Genomic DNA, 20,293 nt, shown 5'->3' with positions numbered 1-20,293 from the left:
GAGCACAGCCCGCCCCCTGGTGGTCATCCCCAGCACTGCAGCCCCAGGCAGGAAAACCAGAAAACAAAACACACACCTTTGTTTGGGTGTAGTCAAGGCAGCGACTCTCCCTACCCCGGAGGGGCAAAGGAGCAGGACCTGCCGGCTCCAGGGGCGATGTGCAGGACCTCAGAAGCCTCTCTTGCTCCCCTCTTTCCCGCCACTGTCCTGGTGTCCAGTTCACTCCGGAGGCCTCCTCACTCCAACCAGGAGAGTGACTCCACCCACTTCCAAATGAGGACCCCCAGGTGCCAACAAAGACGTGGTCCAATGCTCTGCCTCATTCTGTACCACCCAGGTCCCCAGGTCCCCAGGCCCCCAGGCTGCCCCCTGCTCAGAAGGACCTCGAAGGAGTAGAAAGCATTTTCTACCCGGAAGACCTGGAGCACAGCGGGTCAGGGATGGAGAACCAAGGCCAAAAGACTCTTCTACGAGCTGCAGGACCCTCGGGATCACTCCATCTATGCACCCCAAATTACAGCGGAGTAAACCAAATTACAGTGGAGCACCCCAAATTACAGTGGACTTCTCTCCTGTAATTCCCTCCACACTACGGGGGAATCTCATCCTAGTTCCAGGTGCCCAGAGTGGTGGATGCAGGACCCGAGAAACTGTCCTCTCCAGGCTGCCCTGGGAATTGTTCCTGCCTACGCCGACCCCCGGGAACCTTGGAGACGCCCAGCCCGTCTGCCTGGCACCTCTGTCCCTCACGCTTTGAGCCCTGGGCATGTTGCCAGGAGACTAGATGGTCCTGCCCCGTGGTAGAGCTGCCTCCAACCAATTTCTTCTTTCCCCCTTGTCACTTCTGTGTCCGCTCTCCTCTGGATCTACGCCATGGTCCCCAGCTGTGAAGTCAGTGTGTGTGCATGTACCTGTGGGCGCGTCGGGATACCGAGAGGAAAGGGCCCCTCATGGGTGGGGGTGAACAGGGGTCCCCCAGAATCTTAGGGGCTCTCATTCCCAAAGGAAACCCCATGATAGTGGCTGAGCACTGGCACTGGAGACTGGAACCCTCCCTTCTCTTCTGGACTCTGCCCACCTCGTGGCCCCGGGCCATTCCGTGTCTTTCTCCTGGCCTCAGTTTCCCAGCTGTACCAGGAAGGGTGGGACGCGGAACTGCTGCGTAAGCGCGCGCTCAGCGTGGACTCGGCGCGGTGCTCCTTCCCGGCTGGATGGGGTGCGGGCGGGGGGTGGGGCGGGCACGCGGTCCTTCCTCCACCCCCTGGCGGTGGGGAGGGCGGTCGCGGCCGGGCGGGGCACTCACCTGGCAATCTACCATCATCCTCAGCCCTGGCAGCACATCGCCGGCCCCAGGGCGGGGCCAAGGGCTCGCAGAGGCCGCTGGCCTCGGCCCGCGCGCGGCGCAGGGGGGCGCCCGGCTGCGGGGCTCATGGCGCGGCCTCCCGTCCCCGCCGGGCCCGGGGCTCCGCCAGCGCCACCGCCGCCGCCAGCGCCGCTCCCATTGTCTGCGCCGCGCCGCCGGCCGCTCGGGCCCCGCTGCTGGGTTCCGCCCGGGCTCCCGGGCTCCGGCCGGGTGGGCGGGGACCGCCGCGGCCCCGCCCCGCCCCGCCCCTGCCCTGCCTACCGCAGGTGTGAGGGGCGGACCCCGCCGCGCGAGCTCGGGGACGCGCAGCGGTCTCCCTCTCGCCGGGTGACGCGGGTGGACCCCGCCGGGGCAGCAGGGCCTAGAGTCTACGGCCGGGAGCGCACACGGGGCCTGCGCGGGCCCGTGGACGTCGCGTGCACGTGAGCCCCGCCTTGCCGCGCGCTCGCGCGCAGCGCACCGGGGAGTCAGAGCGCGTCTCCCACCTCCGCCACCTGCTCTGTTCGTCCTGTGCCCCCTAGGACCTCCAGCCGCCCCAAACGCAACCGGGCCGGGGCTGGGCCGGGTGGTAGTGTAGACCTGGAGATGTGAGATTGTACACCCCCATCCTTCCGTCCTACCCCGTATGCCACCTGCTGGGGCCAGCTCAGCGCATGAGCGCATGGCTGGGACAGGCAGTCCTGGAGGCGGCAGTGGACACGGGGTACAGAAAAGAAGGTCAAGCCGCCCCTACCACCACCCCCCCTACACTCCCTTCCTTGTTTTCCTGGCAGGACTTCCGGACACGAGGTCCAGCCTGTCGCCAGCTGCAGCCCTGGCTGGTGAAAGGGGGCTGGAGGAGCCCAGGGAGGAGGGGCCCACCACTGGCTGAATGACTCGACGGTAGTTAGTGTTAGTAAGAACACCCCCTGGGTGCTCAGTGATTTTGACTTTTTATTTGTGAACAGTGGCCCCAGCTCTCAAGGTCACTCAGCTCTAAGTGAACGGGGGACTCAGAATCATTGCTCTTTACCTTCACTGAGCCTGCGCTGACCATCAGAGGCCTTGTCCTGTGTTGGGCGCCCTCAGCCAGACGACCTCCTGAGTCCAAGCACTTTGGGCATCTTCCCCCTGCTTTAATTCCCAACATTCCCTCCCAAGGTCAGAGCGACTGACCTTATCTTCAGTGGAGGAAACTGAGGCTCTGAGAGTCACCACACGAGATTGCCTGTCACAGGGCTGTGACGTGGCCCCGCTGTGGGTTTCAACCCAGATCATTCTGACCTCAAAGGCTGTGGTTGCACAGGAACCCAAGGTTGTGGCCTCTGAGCCCAGCCTTGGAGGTGAGTCCCTCTTGGATGGGGGGCTTCAGGGAGGGGCGCTGCAGGCAGGGGCTCTGTGGGGGGGAGGGCTTGGTGGGGTCCCTGGGGGAGGAAGGCTGTAGGGAGGCTGGGGTAGGAGTGAGGGGTGCACACACTGGGGAGGGTGTCTGGACCAGACCACACAGGGGTCTGAGTGTGGGGCAAGGAGTTGGGGATCAGTGCAGGTTGGGGGCCGCAGGGGACACGATCCATGTGGCTTTATCAGAGCCACAGCATCTCAACTGGAAGGAGCTTAGTGGGTGCGTTATTCACCCCACCCAAGCATGCATCCCTGAGATGCAGCCAGGGATGGGGTCTGCCTCAGTTTCCTCCTGCACAGTGGGGGCTATGATGGTCATCTGCCCTCTCCCAGGGTTGGGCATGTTGCCTAGCTAGGTCCCAGACCTATCTACTTCTCCAAGTACGTGCCCAGAAGTCAGTGCCCAGAGGTCTCCCAGCCATAATCCCATTTGATCGTCACCCCAGGGCCTCAGAGATAGAGTAACCTGCCCAGCATCCCTCGTGTGCTAGGACAGACTCAAACCCGTGTTCTCTCAGCTGCCTCACATTCATGCAGTCATTCAACAAACATTCATGGAATGCCTCCTGGGTTTCGGGTACCAGGGTAAACCTGGCTGACCGCCATCTGTACCCTCTTGGGGTTTACCAACTGGGGAAAGGGGTGGAGATGGGCAGAACACTGTCAATGATGACATAGGGATGAGGATTTATGGGAACACTAAAAGGCACCCACCCTGGAGGGGGAATAAGTCAAGGCAGGCTTCCTGGAGATGTCAGGAGTCTGTCCCCAGGAATTGGCCAGGTGATTGGACAGGGAGGCCTGACCAGCAGGCCGTGCGAGTGGAGGTGTGCAGGGCCAGGCCCTGTGGCAGAGCAGGGATGCTGGACTGTAGGGAGTGGGGAGGTGGCAGGTGGCCATGAGGGGACAGCAAGTTTAAGTTTCAGGGGCCTCCCTGGCAGGGGGCACTGCAGACATTTTGCATCTGTAATTTTGTCTATTTCTATTTCCGGCACTCCCCCTCCCTCTGCTGGGTCGGGCCTGTCTCCTGCCACCCCTCCCACTCCTACCAGTCCCCTTCTTCCCACCCACGGAGCAGCTCTGGCCCCAAGCCCTCAGCTCCTTTTTGGAAAGTAGCCTGGACCCCGGTTTGGGTCCAGGAGTTGGGCACTGTAACTCACTCCACTGTGTCTGAGGCCTGCGCCCTGGGATGGAGACCAGGGTAGCCATAGTGCCTGGGGTTTGAGCCACGGCTGAGAAGGGCCCATCAGCTGGGCTGGGAGTGAGAAGGGGCTCACTTCCCCGCAGCAAGGATGGTGCTGCCCGGGCCTCAGGGCCTCAGGGCCACCTGCTCCTGAGGGCTTCTCTGGTCTCCACATTAAGGGCGCTCTCCATGCTCCAACATGGAAGCTCCTTGAAGGCAGGACCTGCTCATTCAACACTGCTGGCCTCACACACACCCTGGGGCAGGTCCAGGCACCATGGTTAAGGTGCTCCCCACTAGCGACACATGGGCCATGGGTCCACCCTTGTCCCTCTGCCCAGGGAGCCCCTCGGGGCCTCTCCCTGACCGTCCTCTCCAGCGCAGGCTGTCTCCTCACAGCGGTCACTCAGTCTGTCCACACTCTTGCAGTCTGTCCTTGCTTGCCGCCCAAAACACAGGCTGCAGGAAGAGTGGACTTGGGGCTGGCCCCCGTTTTGCCAGGGGTGGTCAGGTGGGTGGGTTCCTCCTCCTCCCGACATGGCCACAGACCGCATCGCCCCCCGCCCTCCGCCCCTGCCTTACGTGGCGAAGATGCTGCTGCCCCCAGGGCAGTGGACACTGGGCCACCCCCCACTGCATCTCTGTCCCACCAGGCAGAGGGAACCACCGCAGGACTCTGAAGACCCTCTAATCCTGGGCCTGCACCATGGCCTTGGGGCCCCAGGCCTGCCAGGGGCATCCCAGGGCTAAGGCTGACCGCGGATGCAGGAACCCCGGCAGACATATTTGCTACGTGCTCAGGGACCAAGACCCCACAGGGTATCCAGCTGGTGGGCTCTGTGCCCCCCAATGCAGGAGAGCATATCTGGCGACACTTCCACTTCACCCATCTCCCAGGAGAAGCAGGGTGAAACCCTGTCTGTTGCAGCGGCATCAGCCCAGGTTCTCTTGAAAACTGTACCCTGACCACACCCACCCGAGCTGAGTGTATTTGCAACCCAGGCTGTCTGCATCCCTGCGGGCTGGTGGCCAAGATACCCAGATGTGCAGGTGAAGAAACCCCAGTTAGGGCCAAGCACACGCCACCTTTATTAAAAACTGCCCAAACCCTCTTACAAAGGAGGCGGCTGGTGCCAGGGAGTGTGGTGCACCTCAAGGGAGGTGGGACATGAAACCAGAGCGAGCCTAGACCTGGGCGATTTCAAAGGCTCCCTCAGGGACCTGAGCGAGGGACTGGCTCCGTGTGGCTGGGGGACATCACAGTATCCAGGATTCCTGGAGCCAGAGAAAAGGGGTCCGGGATGCCTTTCACACAGTGTTAGAAGTGCAACTTTAAGGGCAACAGGCAACAGAAGGGGGGCAGAGGGGGAATTTGAGGTACTGGGCGGGGCTGAGACTCCAGAGCCTGCCCCAAGGCACGTGTGCTGGGTGAGGCCTGCCGGGCCCTGTCTTTTTCCACCTCTGGTCTCCCCGCCTCCTGTCCTGCTGTTCTTGGGACACAGGCTACATGATCTTGGCGTTCTCCTCATATGCGCACCACCCTTCACAGTTTACAAAGGGCTTCACAGGCCCATTTTCCCATTGGATTCTGCTGGCAGACTGAGAGGTAGACAGCACAGGGCAGGTCTCACTTAAGGCTTGAGAAGTGAGGCACCGGTGCAGGGAGGCTCCGGTGAGCTGGGCGCTCACTGGGGTCCCCCCCTATCCACGGCAGCCCCGGCTCAGCCATCAGCTTCTCAGCCAGTCGGTGTCCTTGTCGAGGGTAGAAAAGCGGATCAGCTTCAGGCTGGGGGGCTGGGGCTTCCTGTCATCCCAGAGGTACTCGGGGGACAGCACTTTGGAGGGCTTATGTGAGATGAAGCGGCGGTTCAGGTGACTCTCCTCCTGCCAGGCCGCCATGATGCCGTTGGCCTTGTCTGCCAGGATGCCCATGTGGCAGCCTCGGGTAAACTCGTACACCTCGGCCACCCGCCCCCCAAAGACCGCCCTGCCATAATAGAAATCCCCCTCGCCATCCGCCACAAAGGCGGTGGAAAGAGGCCGGCGCTCGTAGGGGAACTGCTGGCGGGGAACAGCGAAGTAGCCGGGGTGAATGGCAGCGACCAGGTCCCCCAAGGTCTCGGGGCCCCACGGGTTCCGGAACACCATGTCCACATCGAGGCAGAAGAGGTAGTCGACCTCCTGGTGCGCCCTCTCGGCAATGTGCTGGCTAATGCTCTGCATGCGGCGTGCGGAGATCTCCTCCCAGCGGGAGTGCCTCAGGATGGGGATGATGCTGACGAGGCGGCCGGAGCCCAGCCGGACCCGAGGAACGGCCGTGGGGTCGTTAGTGAAGACATAGTAGTGCACCCAGAACCCCTGCATGAAGAACTGCTCGGCTGACTCCAGGAAGCGCTGGACGAACTGGGTGTACCTGGTGGAGAGAATCCCATCATGCCCCGTGGCCTCAGCGGGGCCACTGCCTGGGTCCCCACTAGGTGCTAGCACCACACGGACAGGGCTGGGGCTGGCTGGGCTGGGGTCCACCTCCCAGCTTCCCATCTCAAGAAGTCACTCAGGTCCGCCCCTCGGGGTCCCTGTCTGTCAAATTCCCACCATCTTAGTACCAGCCTCTTAAGACCGTCCTAATAATGATAATTGATGACGCATATTCACAGACTGAGCTAACTTTTACTGAGCACTTACTAAGTGCCAGGCAGTGTTCTAAGGGATTCTTCTCTCCTTCTAGCCTCATAAACTCCCTAGAAGGCGGGGACCACAGTCCCCACCTCCTAGGCACAGACACGGAGCCTCAGAGAGAGGAAAGGAGCCAAGAAACGGGGAAGTGGCCGAGTCAAGGGAAGGTGGGTGGTGCTGGCTGCTGGGTGCCGATTGGGCCAGGGGTGGGGGGGTCCCCTGATCCCCGCTGGGCCATCCATCATCTGGCCAGTGCTTAGCTGCTGGGGACCCATTAGGGTCCCTCTCTCAGGAGTCCCAGAAAGGGACCCAGAGGGAAGCTGCCAGGTGATGGCTCCTAAAGGAAAGGGCAGGCAGGGTGAGGAAGGAGAGGGGAAAACAGGAGGTGTCCAGAGAGCCCGCAGGCCGGAGGCTGGAGGAGAGAGGGTCCCCAAGGATGGGCCGGCTCTGCCTGGGTCTCTTGACCTGCCTGTGGCCTGATCACGGACCCCCAATTCTATGCGGTGGTCTGGGGGGCTTTCCACTCCTTCGCACCTGCCTGGACGGTTCAGGGGAAGCAGAAGGGGTGAAGGGACAAGGGTGTCTCCTGACAAAGGCTCCTGCTGCCCCCTCACCTGGGCTGCCTCCCCCTCCCCCCTTCCATGCCAGGGCCAGACCCCCTTCCTCCAGGAAGCTCCCCTCCCACCAGCATACTCCACTCTGTACCTTCCCACCTGCACAGCACCTGGTTCAGGGCCTCCCTGGTGCCCGGGTTGGGGTCCTGTCTCTCCCCAGACTATAAGTTCCTGGGGCTCAGAATTTATAACCCCCCTTCCCCCAGCCCAGCCCAGCCCACTACTCACTTCCCCACGGCAAACACCGTGACCCCGACGGTCAGGTTCAGCGGCTGGTAGATATGACGCAGAAGTTCCGGCTCGAAGGTTCCCTCGGAGACGATGGGCGCTAGCCAGGGTGTGAGTGTCAGGAACTCTGTGGGCCTGGCAGCAGAGGAGGCCGTGGGGGCTGAGACCCTCCCCTGGGAAAGCCTCCCTCTCATCTTGGCCCTGCCAAAGCTGTGTGACCCTGGGCAGCTTCATCCCCGTCTCTGGGCCCCAGTATCCTCATGTGGAAAGTGGGGATAGTCATAGCTACTTCCCAGCGTGGTCAAGACCAGGAGTTAACGCATGCCCAGTGTCTAGAGGAGCCTGGCATTTCCGGTGCCCGCTAAGTGCCTCGGAGACGGGGGTCATCAACATCATCATCAACGACGGATCGAGCACGACTACGCAGAAGGCACAGTGCTCTGCGTTATTATTACTATTATTATTACTTTTGGCCGCGACACGCAGCTTGAGAGATCTCAGTTCCCTGACCACGGATTGAACCCAGGCCCTCCAGCAGTGAAAGCACGGAGTCCTAACCACTTGCACTGCCAGGGAATTCCCTGCTGTGCATTTTGCAAACACCGTCTCATCTGGGCCTCCAACCTCCTATCAGGTGGGTATTATTATTATCCACCTGTGCAGAAAAATCCCAGAGTGGTTGGCTAACTTGTCCAAGGTCACACAGCTAGTGACAGAGCTGGACCGGAGCCCAGGTCCCAGACGACCCAGACCCCGAGGCCAGTGGACACCTCCAGTACCCCAACTTCCAGATCAGAGGCCCGCGCCCCTGCCTCCACCCCAGGTCTCCCCATTCTGTGCCCAGGCCCTAATCAACACCTACTTTTGCTCCAGCAGCTTGGGCTGAGGGTACTGTGATCTGTAATCAAGAAGGGTGAGTGGTTAAGGGGAGGCAGCCCCCAACCCCGGGGCCACAAAGGGGGAAGTGACAGTCTGCTTACGGTGTCACAGGCTGGAATGGCTTCTCCCCCTTGTACTGCAGCTTCATGTTGCTGGTGGGAGAGGTGAGACAGAGCCATTAGTGCCGGTGGGGGGCAGAAACATTCAGCAGGGAAGGATGAGGTCAAGGTGAAGCACCCCCATGGGACAGGCACCCCCAACCCCCCAGACGCCCTTGACCCACCCCCACTGCCCTGTCCACTCTGTCGGGGCTGGACTCCTATAGAGGCGGTCTATCCAGGGTCACCGTGTGGCAGGGCAGTGATTCCAGCCTGGTACCATCTGTCTCCAAAGTCTTTTTCTGTCTCTCTTTCAAACATATTGCTCTGGAAGAGCCTGGGCACTGGGGAGAAGGTCTGTGGAGCTGTAAAGGCCCGGTGAGCCCAGTTCTGCCACTTTCTAGCCTGGGTGGGCGAGTTACTTAACCTGAACCTACAGTGACGGTCAGCTGAAGAAGCCAGTTACACAACCACCAATCAAGGCGTCGCTGTGAAGGTACAGGTTTTGTAGATGTCAGTAACATCTACACCATCCTCCACAGTCTGGCAGGCCCGGTATGGGCAGTTGAAAAGCTACAGCATAGAACTGAGGTTTCCCTGACGAAGAAATTCTGCCGGTGGACAGTAGTGTCAGCTCCTGCCGAAGAGTTCCAGCCCACCCTTCCCGACGGCCCGCTCCGTGGATTTCAGACTGGCTTCGCCACCCCACAGTCGTGTAAGCCGATTGCTTTCAATCAATCAGTCAGTCAGTCATTCAGTCGTCTCCCTCCCTCTTCCAGGTTCTGTTTTTTTAGTGGAAGGCTGACTGATACACCCATTTTCCCTTATCTGTAAAATGAGGCAGCACCCTTAACCCTTAGAGCTGTCGTGAGAGGTAAGAGAGGTATGTAAGTCGGGGCCTGTCAGCCAGTGCCCAGCACGGAGCGAATGGTAAGGGCAGCACCCTGGCCCCTTCTTGGCAGGCTGTCTGTGTGGCTGGCCCCCACTAGCTGCGGCCAACCTGGGGGGATTAGGAAGGAGGGCTGATTAAGGAAGGAGGTGGCCAGCGACAGGGTCAGACACAGGAGGCTGCCAGTGACATGCCTCTGGCTCTGCCGTCAGCTGGCTGGAGAGACCAGGGGCCAGACATCTCACTCCTCGGGGTTTAGTTCCCTCACCCTTAAAATGGGGACAATAATATCGTTCCCCAGCGTGGAAGTGAGGCCTGGGGGATGGGAAGGCTTGCTCAAGGCCACCCAGGGACCGGGTCAGAACCTGTTCCAGCAGAGGCCTGAGCTCGCCTGTAAGGCTCAGACCACCTGAGGACGTGGGTGCCTGCCATCCACTTGGGTCTCTTCAGTACGTCACCTACGATGGGATGGCTTAAGCCTCCTGGAGCTTTCCTAGTTTTTTCAGTCTATGCTTTGTGTGTGTGGTAAGATATACATAACAAAGATTTCCCATTTTAACCATTTGAAAGTGTACAGTTCAGGGGCGTTAAAGGACGTTCACATTGTCGGGCAACCATCACCCCCATCCATGTCCAGAACTTTTTCATTTCCCAAACTGAGACCCTGTTCCCCTGAAACACTAACTCCCCACTCCCTCTCCCAGCCCCTGGTAACATTGTTCCTACTTCTGTCTCTATAAATATGACTATTCCAGAGATCTCTTAGAAGTGAAACCCTATTATATGTGTCCTTCTGTGACCAGGCTATACTCTGGAAGCAACAATTTTTAAAAGTTGATCCATCCAATTGGCCCCCTGCCCTAGTTTCACACAGACAAGCACATGTTAGGCCCCTGCTCAGAAAGGGATAGGGGGACTTCCCTGGCCGTCCACGCTTCCACTGCAGGGGGTGCGGGTTTAATTCCTGGTCAGGGAACTAAGATCCTGCGTGCTGCACAGCACAGCCAAAAATAAATAAAGAAGACAACATCTTCAAAAAGAAAAAAAAAAAAAAAAGAAAGAAGAAAAGAAAGTGATGGGACTCTGAGAAGGCGGTCAGAAGTGAGAAGGGGAAAGGGGCCCTTGTTCCACACTTCCCTGGCCTTCGGTATTTCCCTTTCCCCCACCAGCCTGGACACAACTCTGCTCTGGCCACTTTCACGGGTGAGACATAAGAATTCCAAAGCCACAGATGAGCCAGCGCCAAAAAAAGGAACTTCACGTTTCCAAACCTCTGAAGGTCATGAAACTAAAAGTAAAGAGATCCAAATGAACAGAGGGGAAGATGTGACCATTTCAAACAAACGAAACTCTCCAACTTTAATCTGTTAAAAAAAAATAACTCAGTAGAACCAAAAGACAGACCAACTGCAAAGAAAAAAAAATGTAGCAAGTACTTTCGGCCAAGGGTGATGATAGAGGACCCACCGACAGGCCAAGGAGAGAAGGTGCTGGAGCAGGCGAGTCGCCAAAGAGGAAATTCAGTTAATGGGAAGGCGTGGGGGAGGTGAGGGCCTGGTAGGAATCAAAGAAATGAAATTCAAACCACATCGCATTTCCCATGTCTGGAGTCATGGGTGGTTTGCTTTTTGTTTTTCATAGCACCTAATACTTCCAGCACCGGCCCAGGTGCAATGCAGCTGCAGCGGGGTGGAGGGGGTGGCATATCTGTGTGAGTTCGAGTGTGTGTGTGCCCCTGTCCCCCTGGAGAGCAACCTGACGCGATGGAGGAATACCTCAGCCATATCCTTTGGCTCAGAAACTTACCAAAGGAAAGGATCTTTAAGATGGAAAAAGCGGCCTATCCAAAGCTGCTCATTACAAACTGATTTAGAACGCTGGGAAACTGGAAACAACCTAAATGCTGCAAACTTGCTGGTGGGAAAGGGAGAGGGATTCAAGAATTAGGGCCCAGTCCCTGGGTGGAATAAAATGATGGTGACCAGATGCCAAAAAAGCAAGCCAATTCTGGGGAAACTGGATAAAAATCACAGAAACGCTGTGGTCACAGCTCCTTTCAATACCAAGCAGCCTTTCTGCTTTTTAGAACAATCTGTTCAGATAGAAAGCGTAGCAACCAAGGAGCTGACAATGAACTCTGGAGTCAGAGTATGACTTGGACCAGCAAAACACAAGAGGGTATTTCATTTTCTTTTGTCTTTTCTGTTATCCAGCCTCCTAATTTACTGTATTCTATGTTTATAATAGTGAAACACACTTTGTTGTTACTTAGTAGTCTATCATCCAGATTTTAAACTTTCCTCTTGCTGTCATGAAAAACAAGGCTGGGTGGCCAAATGTCCCCTTGAGACTGTCCCAAATCACCTTTTTCACTCTTTTTTTTTTTGGACTTGGAAAATTATTGTTATTAGTTTTAGTCTGATGACACAGAGGACTTGGCTGGGAAACACACTGGTTCTTATAAACCAGCACTTATTTGGGGCATGAAACAAAGCACGGTGAGAGGACGTCACTGGGATCAGGCCGGCGCTGTCACAGAACAACCTGCCCGGGGCAGAGAATTATTCGCTAATGACAGCTGAACGACAAGAGCGCTGGGGCGATCTGAACGGCAGACTGTTCCATCCCATCTTGGCAAGTCTGAGATACGTTTGATATTGGATATAAAAAGTGACGCAATCAGTAGGAATCATTTCAAGTTCTAGGTTCATCTATAACCAAATCTTTTTCACTCTTAACTGACAAAATGTCAGATTTGTTATGTGGGGGAGACTGGTCACGTGTCCATTTCTTCTTTGAAGCCACAGAGAACACAAAATTGAGCAAAATGTCAAGTCCTGGACTTCCCTGGTGGCGCAGTGGTTAAGAATCCGCCTGCCAATGCAGGGGACAAGGGTTCGATCCCTGGTCCAGGGAGATCCCACAGGCCGCGGAGCAACTAAGACTGCGAGCCACAACTACTCAGCCCACATGCCACAACTACTGAAGCCCGTGTACCTAGAGACCATGCTCCGCAACAAGAGAAGCCACCGCAACGAGAAGCCCGCGCGTCTCAACGAAGAGTGGCCCCGGTCGCCACAACTAGAGAAAGCCCGCGTGCAGCTAAGAAGACCCAATGCAGCCAAAAATAAAAAATAAAATAAAATAAATAAATGTATTAAAAAAAGAAAAAGAAGTCAAGTCCTGAAAGCACTCTTTCCTGAGCACCTCCTATGTGCCAGGTGCAACACCAGGATATTTACAGGCATCATTACAGTACCCCATGCTCTGGCTGGCTCGGGAGGGGCACCTCTATCATCCCATTTTACAGATACAGCAAGTGAGGCTCAGAGCTATGCAACATGCTCAAGGTCACAACTGTGGAGGGGGCACTGCAAGGACACCCAAGGACTGAAACGGGGGAATTTCACTCCACACCTGTGGCAGCTCATCAAACTGCTCAGAATCATGAGCTTAGGACCTAAGAACCTCCAAAGTGACCTTAAAAACCCGCTCACCCCCTCCACTCCGGGGGCCCCCAATTCGCCCTGGCCCATACTTACAAGATCTCTGGGCAGGGGAGATAATAGGGGACATAGGAGACCGGCAGCCAGTTCTCGACATACACCCTGGGAAGGAAATACATCTGTTGACCTGACTTTGCACGTGAGGCTGAAAACTCACTTTGCTGCACGTCAGTGGGAATGCAGGCCCCGCGTGGTGCACCTGGGATACACCTCCCCTCCCCCCGCCCCCGCCCAATCATTCCTTGGGTCTGGCTGACCTCGGAGGACAAAGCCTCCTGGTCTTCCGCAATGAGTCATTAGCCGCAATGAGTCATTAGCCGCGCAGCCGTTCATTCCTGGGACAGGAATGCTCTTGATGCCAGGCCCTGCACGCAGGGGGCTGGTGGTTGGGGGCGGCCCCCAGAGCTTTGTGGGAAGAACACATAGGGTGAATTCTGGAGCATAAACATTAACATGGCTAGAAGAACAGTCCAGGCAGAGGAAAGAGCAAGTGCGAAGGCCTGGCCAGTGCAAAGCAAAATACGTAAGCCAGGCTAGTTCAGTCTTACTGGGGCTGGGGTGAAAGGACAGGTGCACGAGAGAAGGGGGTGGGACCTGGGAATCCTGTGAAGGGGTCAAGGTTTGGGGGTTGAGATACTGAGAGACGGAGGGGTCTGGGGTAGGGAGGGAGGGCTCCATGGGGTATGCTCACCACAGAGAGCAGAGGGCCATGCCCACCAGCAGGCAGAACCCCAGGCCCAGGGCTAGTCTGGGGCAGTGCATCGCTGGGTGGGCAGCATCTGAGCCTGGGTACCTGCAGAGTCTGGGTGTGCCTTGGTGAATCAGCCCACCTCTCTCAGAGGTGTCAGGCTCGGAGCCTGTGTCTCCGGGGTCCGGGGAACACCTGCAAAGGAATGCTCCTTACCCACAGGACAGTGGCCCCATTTTTGCTGCCCTGCCCTCCCCTGGGCGGCCTCACCCGGGGAATGTGGATTCCAGCTGTCTCCTCGGCCTGCTGGGCCCAGGCCCAGGTCTGGCAGTTCTGAAGGACAGAGGCTCAGGACTCAGCCAAAGCCTGCTGCGGTGCCTTACAAAAGGCCCTGGGCCGGAAAGGCGCCTGGCTCCCTGCCTTGTCTCTCAGGTCTCCCTGCTGACCTCCTTCTGTGATGAGCTAAGGGCGGCCATCCTAGGGACTAGGGGAACAGCGCTTGGGGGGGGCGGGGCTTGGAGAAGGATTCCTGGGGAAACTGGGAGGACGCCGGAAATCAAGCCCAGAGCCCGCACCGCGGGGACACACTCGGCCTGGGGTGGGGGGGGTGCGCTGGGAGGGGCGGCATAGATCCCCCGGGATGGGGGTGGGGGCAGGAGTGGTAGCAGCGCATCCCTCCGGGAGAGGGGGCCTGGGCTCTCCCGGGACCGCGGGAACGCGCTTCAGCTCTCACCCGCTCTCGGCGGTAACCCTGGGCAAGGCGCTCTCTGCCCGCTCCACCACAGCCTCGGCGTCCTCCTCAGCTATAGGGGGCTCGGTGAGGTGGCAAGACGCAATCCGCACCGCCCCTGATGTGCGGGAAGGGCTCTAAAGCCCTGGGTCCGGCCCGGGTCACAGAGAGCGCGGGACGCCTGACAGCTCTGCGGGGGTCCGCCCGAGGTCAGATAAAGATCCCCGGGCCGGAGTTTTGGGGCTCTGGCCCCGGCTCACCCGGTGGCCTCTGGCAGGCCCGCTCCCTCTCCCTCTCCCTCCCTCTGCGGACCTCCGTTTCCCCACCCGGGCTTGGGGCGCGGCGTCCTCCAAAGCTCCGCGTCGACCGTCGGCTCCGCTGGATTCTTCCTCCGGTGGGGCCCGGGCCGCCGGGGCCGCTCCGCCGACGCAGAACCAGGTCCGAGCTTCGGCCGCCCCAGCCGGGGATCTGCACCCAGGAGCTTGGGTCTGAGACGCGCACCTCGACTTCGGCCGGCCACTGCAGGCTCCGGGCTCGCGGCGCTGCTCCTCCGGCCGGGCGCGGGGCGGGGACAGGGAGCGGCGCGGGAGCGTGACTGTCCCTGCGGACTGCAGACTCAGCCCCTTGCGGCCGGACCAGCGTTAGAACAGACGAAGGGGCGCAGCCCGGCCCTGAAAACAGGGTCTCCGTTCGCCTGCAGTCCGGCAAAACCCAGGGCCTGCCGGGTGCCTTTAGTAGCGCGCTGGGTGGGGCCTGACTAAGGGCCCGCCGGGATCGGGGCCGGGCGGGGTTCGGGGGAGGGGAAAGGAGCCGCGCGCCCCGCCCACCGGCCTCAGCCCCACCTACCCCCTGCGTGCCCCGCCCACCTACCGCTGCTCCTCCTACTCACCCGCCCGCCCCGCCCCGCCCACCAGCTGCAGCCCCCAGTCCCCAGGGGTCCACGAGCGCCGGGGTCCCAGGACTTTTAACCTCTGCTGGCTACCTGGGCCGTGGCCTCCGACGCAGGCGACCCACCTTCCAGGCGAGGAGCGCGGGTTAGGGAACTCCGGGCTGGGGTGCGGGCTTGAGAAATCAGGGAAACGATTTGAGGGAAAAACTTTATTGTTTCTAGAAGAGCCTCGAAGCAATCACCGGATGGGAAACCAGCTGGACGTCGTACTTCTTTCCGGGTTAGGATCATCACTCTTTTGCTCAGGGGCCCTGAGGCTGGCACGCCGGCCTGGAGACCGTGAGCGGCTCCCGGAATCCCTCGGAGCCTCTGTTTTTCCTCTTCTGTGAAGGGAGTTGGCCATACTTTCTTACCAAGGCCTGTCCGAGTTGTATTGACCCTGGTTCATCCTAGGGACTCCAGGAGCCCCAGGGGGACCGTCTTGTATGTCTCCAAGTGTAGGCCAAGCGCAGAGGGTGGTGGTAGAGGCGTGGCGACGGAGGGGGCATTCAGAGGGACAAAAAGGAAGGCCCCCTCATGGTAAATAAGGGAGCGGTAACAAGGGCCGGGGAGAAACCCGATACAATTAGGATGAGGCGAAAGCTATAGGCATTCAGTAGAAACCGCAATTCGAATTGTAAATTTTGATCTTTCCCCGGCTGGCTATAGATTATGCGGTGAGATATTCTCGTGATGCTGGGCAGCGTGGTGGCAACTCTGTCAGCCACTCGATCACCAGGCTCAACAAGGATACACTTATGACCATTCTGTACCCTGACAGCCATTCTGTTTTTCACTTTCAGTATAGTATTCAGTAAATTACATGAGATGTTCAGCTCTATTATAATATAAACTACCAGCTAACGTACGTCTTCTGAGCAAGTTTAAGGTAGGTTAGGCTAAGCTATGGTTTTCAGTATGTTCTCACCTTAGGATGGGTTTATCAGGATGTAACCCCACTGTAAGTCGAGGAAGATCTGTGCAGAGAAACAGCATGGGAGACAAAACAACAATCAAGGCTCAGAGAGGTTATAGCTTTGTTCAGGGTCACAATGATGCAGCTTAAAGTTGCAAATGCAGATCTGCCTGGTGCATGGGCACAGCCTCCCAGGTCCTTTGTGGGTGTCATTGCCTGTGTCCTTGGGATTTCCCTTGAGGACCTCAGGTTCCTGTAAGGCAGGGTTTTTTTCCCCAGAGTCTGCAGGGGCCAGGCACGGGCCAGGCACAGGCCCGGGGAGCTTGTGACTGCTGGCTGAAAGGTCGTGCTTCCATTTTTAGCTGCAAACACCTGGTTCCCTGGGACCTGGTCTGGGACCAACTGATTGGTTTTTCTCATTCAGTTTGTGTTTTTACAAAGTTCTCTGGTGTACCTTCCGGACACTGGTCCCTCCCTGCTAATAAAGAGGTGAGCCAGGGACTTCCCTGGTGGTCCAGTGGTTAAGACTCTGCGCTTCCACTGCAGGGGGCATGGGTTCAATCCCTGGTCTGGGAACTAAGATCCCACATGCTGTGCGCAGGGGCAGACCCAGCCCTGGGGTCCTGGCAGACACACCAGTATTCTGTCAACAGGCAACACCCAGCCCCTGGCCAAACCAGCATTCCCTGTTTTCCCTGTCCCCCCTCCCCTCAGGAGAGGACGAATTCAGCCTAAGGACAGCATCAGGGCTGGTCTGGGAGGAGCTGGGTGAAGAGATGAAGGAAGTTAGAAGGTCCCTGGACTGTCCTCTTGGAGGGTGACTCGGCAATAGGACCCTGATACCCTCCCCTTCAACTAAGTTTATCTACTTCTAGAAACCGGAGGAAACAGCTAGAGACATGTATAAATTGCTCATATGCATCGATGGTCATCTGTGCCTGTCTCTGAGAGCCCTGCAGGGGACACCCCCAGGGGCTGGCAGGGGGAATCTGGTGTCCTGGCAGTGGGAACACTCAGACAGAGGTCCCCACTGCCCTCACCACTGCTTAGTGGGCTAACTTAGTGCCCGAGTTAGTGGGATAGCTGGGACTTTTAAGTAAAATCGAAAACATTGGAGGGTAGCCCTCCCAGGATGAGTCAGTGTTTCATGGCCTCTGAGTGTGTGTGTGTGTGTGTATGTGTGTGTATACACTGTTTCAGATGTGAAGTGGTGAAGTGTGTTCCAGATGGGGATAGGCCAGGGAACAGGCCACAGCCTGTGTGGGGGAGGGCCTCTGACATCCCTGCTCAGGGCTCCATTTCCCAAGAGGAGGCAGAGCCCATTAAGGGAAAGGGGATGCAGGGGAGGGGAAGCCTTGTGCCTTTGGACCAGAGGGATCTGGCTTTAACCCCAGGGCTGCTACTTACAGGCCAGGAGGGATCTTGGCATCTCAGTTTCCCACTTAGAACAAGGGGGAACTGTAGTCCCCAGGTCAGAGGTTCTTGTACAGATGCAGCTGGAGGATGACTGAACCTTCGTCCCAGGGTCTCACCAGGCAGTGACCTCACCCAGCCAGCTGCTCTGAGCCAGGCAGGCTCTAGGGTCATCTAGCAGCCTGGCCCCAGCAGCCTCCTCGCAGCTCTTGGGCAAGCCCTCATCCACCGTGAGGGCTGTGAGGAAGAGTCCAACTTCTTCCTTTGCGTGTGAATATCCAGTTGTCCCAATACCATTTATTGAAAAAATTTATTCTTTCCCCAGTGAATTGTCTGGTTGCTCATCAAAAATCAATTGACTACAGATGCGAAGGTTTGTTTATGGACTCTCAATTCTATTCCATTGATTTGTTATGTCTATCTTTATGCCAGGACCACACTGTCTTCATTACTGTAGCTTTGTAACGAGTTTTGAAATCAGGAAGTATCCGTCCTCCGCTTTTGCTCTGCTTTTTCCGTATTGTTTTGGCGATTCTGGATCCCTTGCATTTCCAGATGAATCCGTAGTTCCATTTGGGAAGTATTGCCATCTTTTTTTTTTTTTTTTTTTTTTGCGGTACGCGGGCCTCTCACTGTTGTGGCCTCTCCCGTTGCGGAGCACAGGCTCCGGACGCGCAGGCTCAGCGGCCATGGCTCACGGGCACAGCCGCTCCGCCGCATGTGGGATCTTCCCGGACCGGGGCACGAACCCGTGTCCCCTGCATCGGCAGGCGGACTCTCAACCACTGCGCCACCAGGAAAGCCCCTAAGTCTTATATTTTTGATCCTAAATTTATTTCTGCGTATTTTATTCTTTTGGATGCTATCGTCAATTCACTTGTTTTCTTACATTCACTGTCAGATTTTTCGGCGTTAGTTTTAGAAATACAATCGATTTTTAAATTGACATATAAGAGTATATTAGTTTCAGGTGTATAAGATAATGATTTGATATTTGTATATATTGCCCAATGGTCACCACAGTAAGTCTAGTTAACATTCACCACCTCACATAGTCGCACAGATTTTTTCCTTCTGATGAGGACTTTCAAGAACCACTCTCCTAGCAACGTTCAAATATTCAACACAGTATTCTTAACTCTAGTCACCATTCTGCACACTACATCCCCAGGACTTCTTTATTTTATAACTGGGAGTTTGTACGTTTTGACCATATTCATTCATTTTGCCCCCATTTACTCCCTACCTCTGGTAACTACCAATCCGTTCTCTGTATCTATGAGCCCCTATTTTTTTTCTTTAAGATTCCACGTATAAATGAGAGCATATGGTATTTGTCTTTCTCTGTCTGACTTGTTTCACTTAGCGTAATACCTTCAAGGTCCATCCATATTATTGCAAATGACAGGATTTCCTTCTTTTATGGGTAAATAATATTCCGTTATATACACACCACATCTTCTCTGTCCATGCCTCCATCAATAGATGCTCAGGCCGCTTCCTTATCTTGGCTACTGTAAATAGTGCTGCAATGAACATTGGGGTGCATGTATCTTTTTGTTTCATTTCCTTTGGGTAAATACCCAGAAGTGGGATGGCAGGATCACATAGTAGTAGTTCTATTTTTAATTTTTTGAGGAACTTCCATACTGTTTTCCATTGTGGCTGCACCAATTGACATTCCCATACAACTGATTTTTGTGGTATTTATCTTGTATCCTGCAACCTTGCTGAACTTGTTTATTAGTTCTAATAGTTTCCCCCCGTATTCTCTGTGATTTCCTATATACGTGGTCATGTAATTTGCAAATGGAGATAGTTTTACTTCATCCCCTTCAGTCTAGATGCCTTTTATTTCGTTTTCTTGCCTGATGGACCTCCAGTGAAATGTGGCACTGAGCTGGCAAGACTGGTCACTGCGCATCTTGTTCCTGATCTCGGGGGAGGCTTCAGTCTTTCCCCACTAAGTGTGATGTGAGCTGTGGATTGTTCCCAGATGCCCTATATCAGGCTCAGGAAGTGCCCTTCTGTTTCTAGTTTCTTGAGTGTTTTTCTCATGAAAGGATGTTGGGTTTTGTCCAATGTTTTTCTGCACTTAGTGGGAAAAACTTGTACAGCAGCTTTTAAGCCATGAAATCATCTGCCTCCCCCTCTTCCTCTGTGTTTCTCCCTCGCCAAACACACACAACCTCCCTGGAAGCAAATCAGAATCCAAATATTAAACACTCACTGCAAGATGGTTAAATGATTAGTGTAGCCGTCTTCATCCTGTTATCCTTGCCCTGGCTGCTGTGTAACTGGGGGTGGACCAGACTATTGGACACCCCAAACAAATGACAGCTAGAAATTCAAATATTAAAGATGATTTCCAGGGGTGGTGGCTCCCTCTTTCTTGCATACGCCACGATTGCCTCTTCTCTTTGCAGACCGTAGAGTGAAAATATTTAGCATCAGAGGAGAGGATTGTGCACGAAATAGCATGTATTAAGTTGTGCGCTAAAAGGTAACAATGAATAGGCAAAAGACTTGACTTCCCCAAGACATGTATTGAAGGGATGATAACGTATTCTGTGCAGACCTTCCTGTTGTGGAATTCCGCATTCAGAAAATCCTGTTTTTAGTTTATTTTTCTGAGGCCTTATATGTCCGCCTCTCTGTTCCAGGAGTCTGCATGCTGACCGTGTTGTTGGCCAGCCTCATGAGTGTAAGCTCTCCGACCACGTTCTGGATTGTTACAGGTAAGAGGGCTCTGGGGGTCTTCTGTGTGTCTTTAGCCAGGACAGTGTCAGCCAGGCTTTTCTC

At 56.3% G+C, this 20,293-nt stretch overlaps 2 protein-coding genes across 9 annotated transcripts in view; one reads left to right on the top strand and one right to left on the bottom strand.

Moving 5' to 3' along the window:
- Window positions 1–4,991: 4,991 nt before the first annotated feature.
- GBGT1 (globoside alpha-1,3-N-acetylgalactosaminyltransferase 1 (FORS blood group)) lies at window positions 4,992–15,263 on the bottom strand. Of its 8 annotated transcripts, none has more exons than XM_060153963.1 (8): window positions 15,249–15,263; window positions 14,561–14,905; window positions 13,508–13,699; window positions 12,853–12,918; window positions 8,425–8,475; window positions 8,307–8,342; window positions 7,445–7,579; window positions 4,992–6,339 (listed from the first exon to the last, which is right to left on the bottom strand). In XM_060153963.1, exons 3-8 carry the CDS (start codon window positions 13,576–13,578, stop codon window positions 5,655–5,657), a joined length of 1,044 nt encoding a protein of 347 aa, XP_060009946.1. In that variant the 5' UTR covers window positions 13,579–13,699; window positions 14,561–14,905; window positions 15,249–15,263; the 3' UTR covers window positions 4,992–5,654. The 8 variants fall into 8 exon arrangements, with proteins under 8 accessions (XP_060009946.1, XP_060009948.1, XP_060009951.1 ...); XM_060153965.1 differs by lacking the exon at window positions 15,249–15,263 and adding an exon at window positions 13,074–13,221 and having other exon boundaries at window positions 14,547–14,982; XM_060153968.1 differs by lacking the exon at window positions 15,249–15,263 and adding an exon at window positions 13,074–13,221 and having other exon boundaries at window positions 7,445–7,544; window positions 14,547–14,982.
- LOC132523124 (uncharacterized) overlaps window positions 14,145–20,293 on the top strand; it is a 17,973-nt gene continuing 11,824 nt past the window's right edge. The window contains exons 1-4 of the mRNA XM_060153672.1: window positions 14,145–14,321; window positions 14,512–14,720; window positions 15,071–15,268; window positions 20,155–20,229. Of these exons, the coding sequence (XP_060009655.1) occupies window positions 14,145–14,321; window positions 14,512–14,720; window positions 15,071–15,268; window positions 20,155–20,229 (659 nt within the window). The remainder of the gene's footprint in view (window positions 14,322–14,511; window positions 14,721–15,070; window positions 15,269–20,154; window positions 20,230–20,293) is intronic.

Source organism: Lagenorhynchus albirostris, chromosome 7, assembly GCF_949774975.1.
Source record: "Lagenorhynchus albirostris chromosome 7, mLagAlb1.1, whole genome shotgun sequence".
NCBI lineage: Eukaryota > Metazoa > Chordata > Mammalia > Artiodactyla > Delphinidae > Lagenorhynchus > Lagenorhynchus albirostris.
The sequence above is the reverse complement of the archived record's forward strand: the minus strand, read 5'-3'. Positions and strand labels throughout refer to the sequence as shown.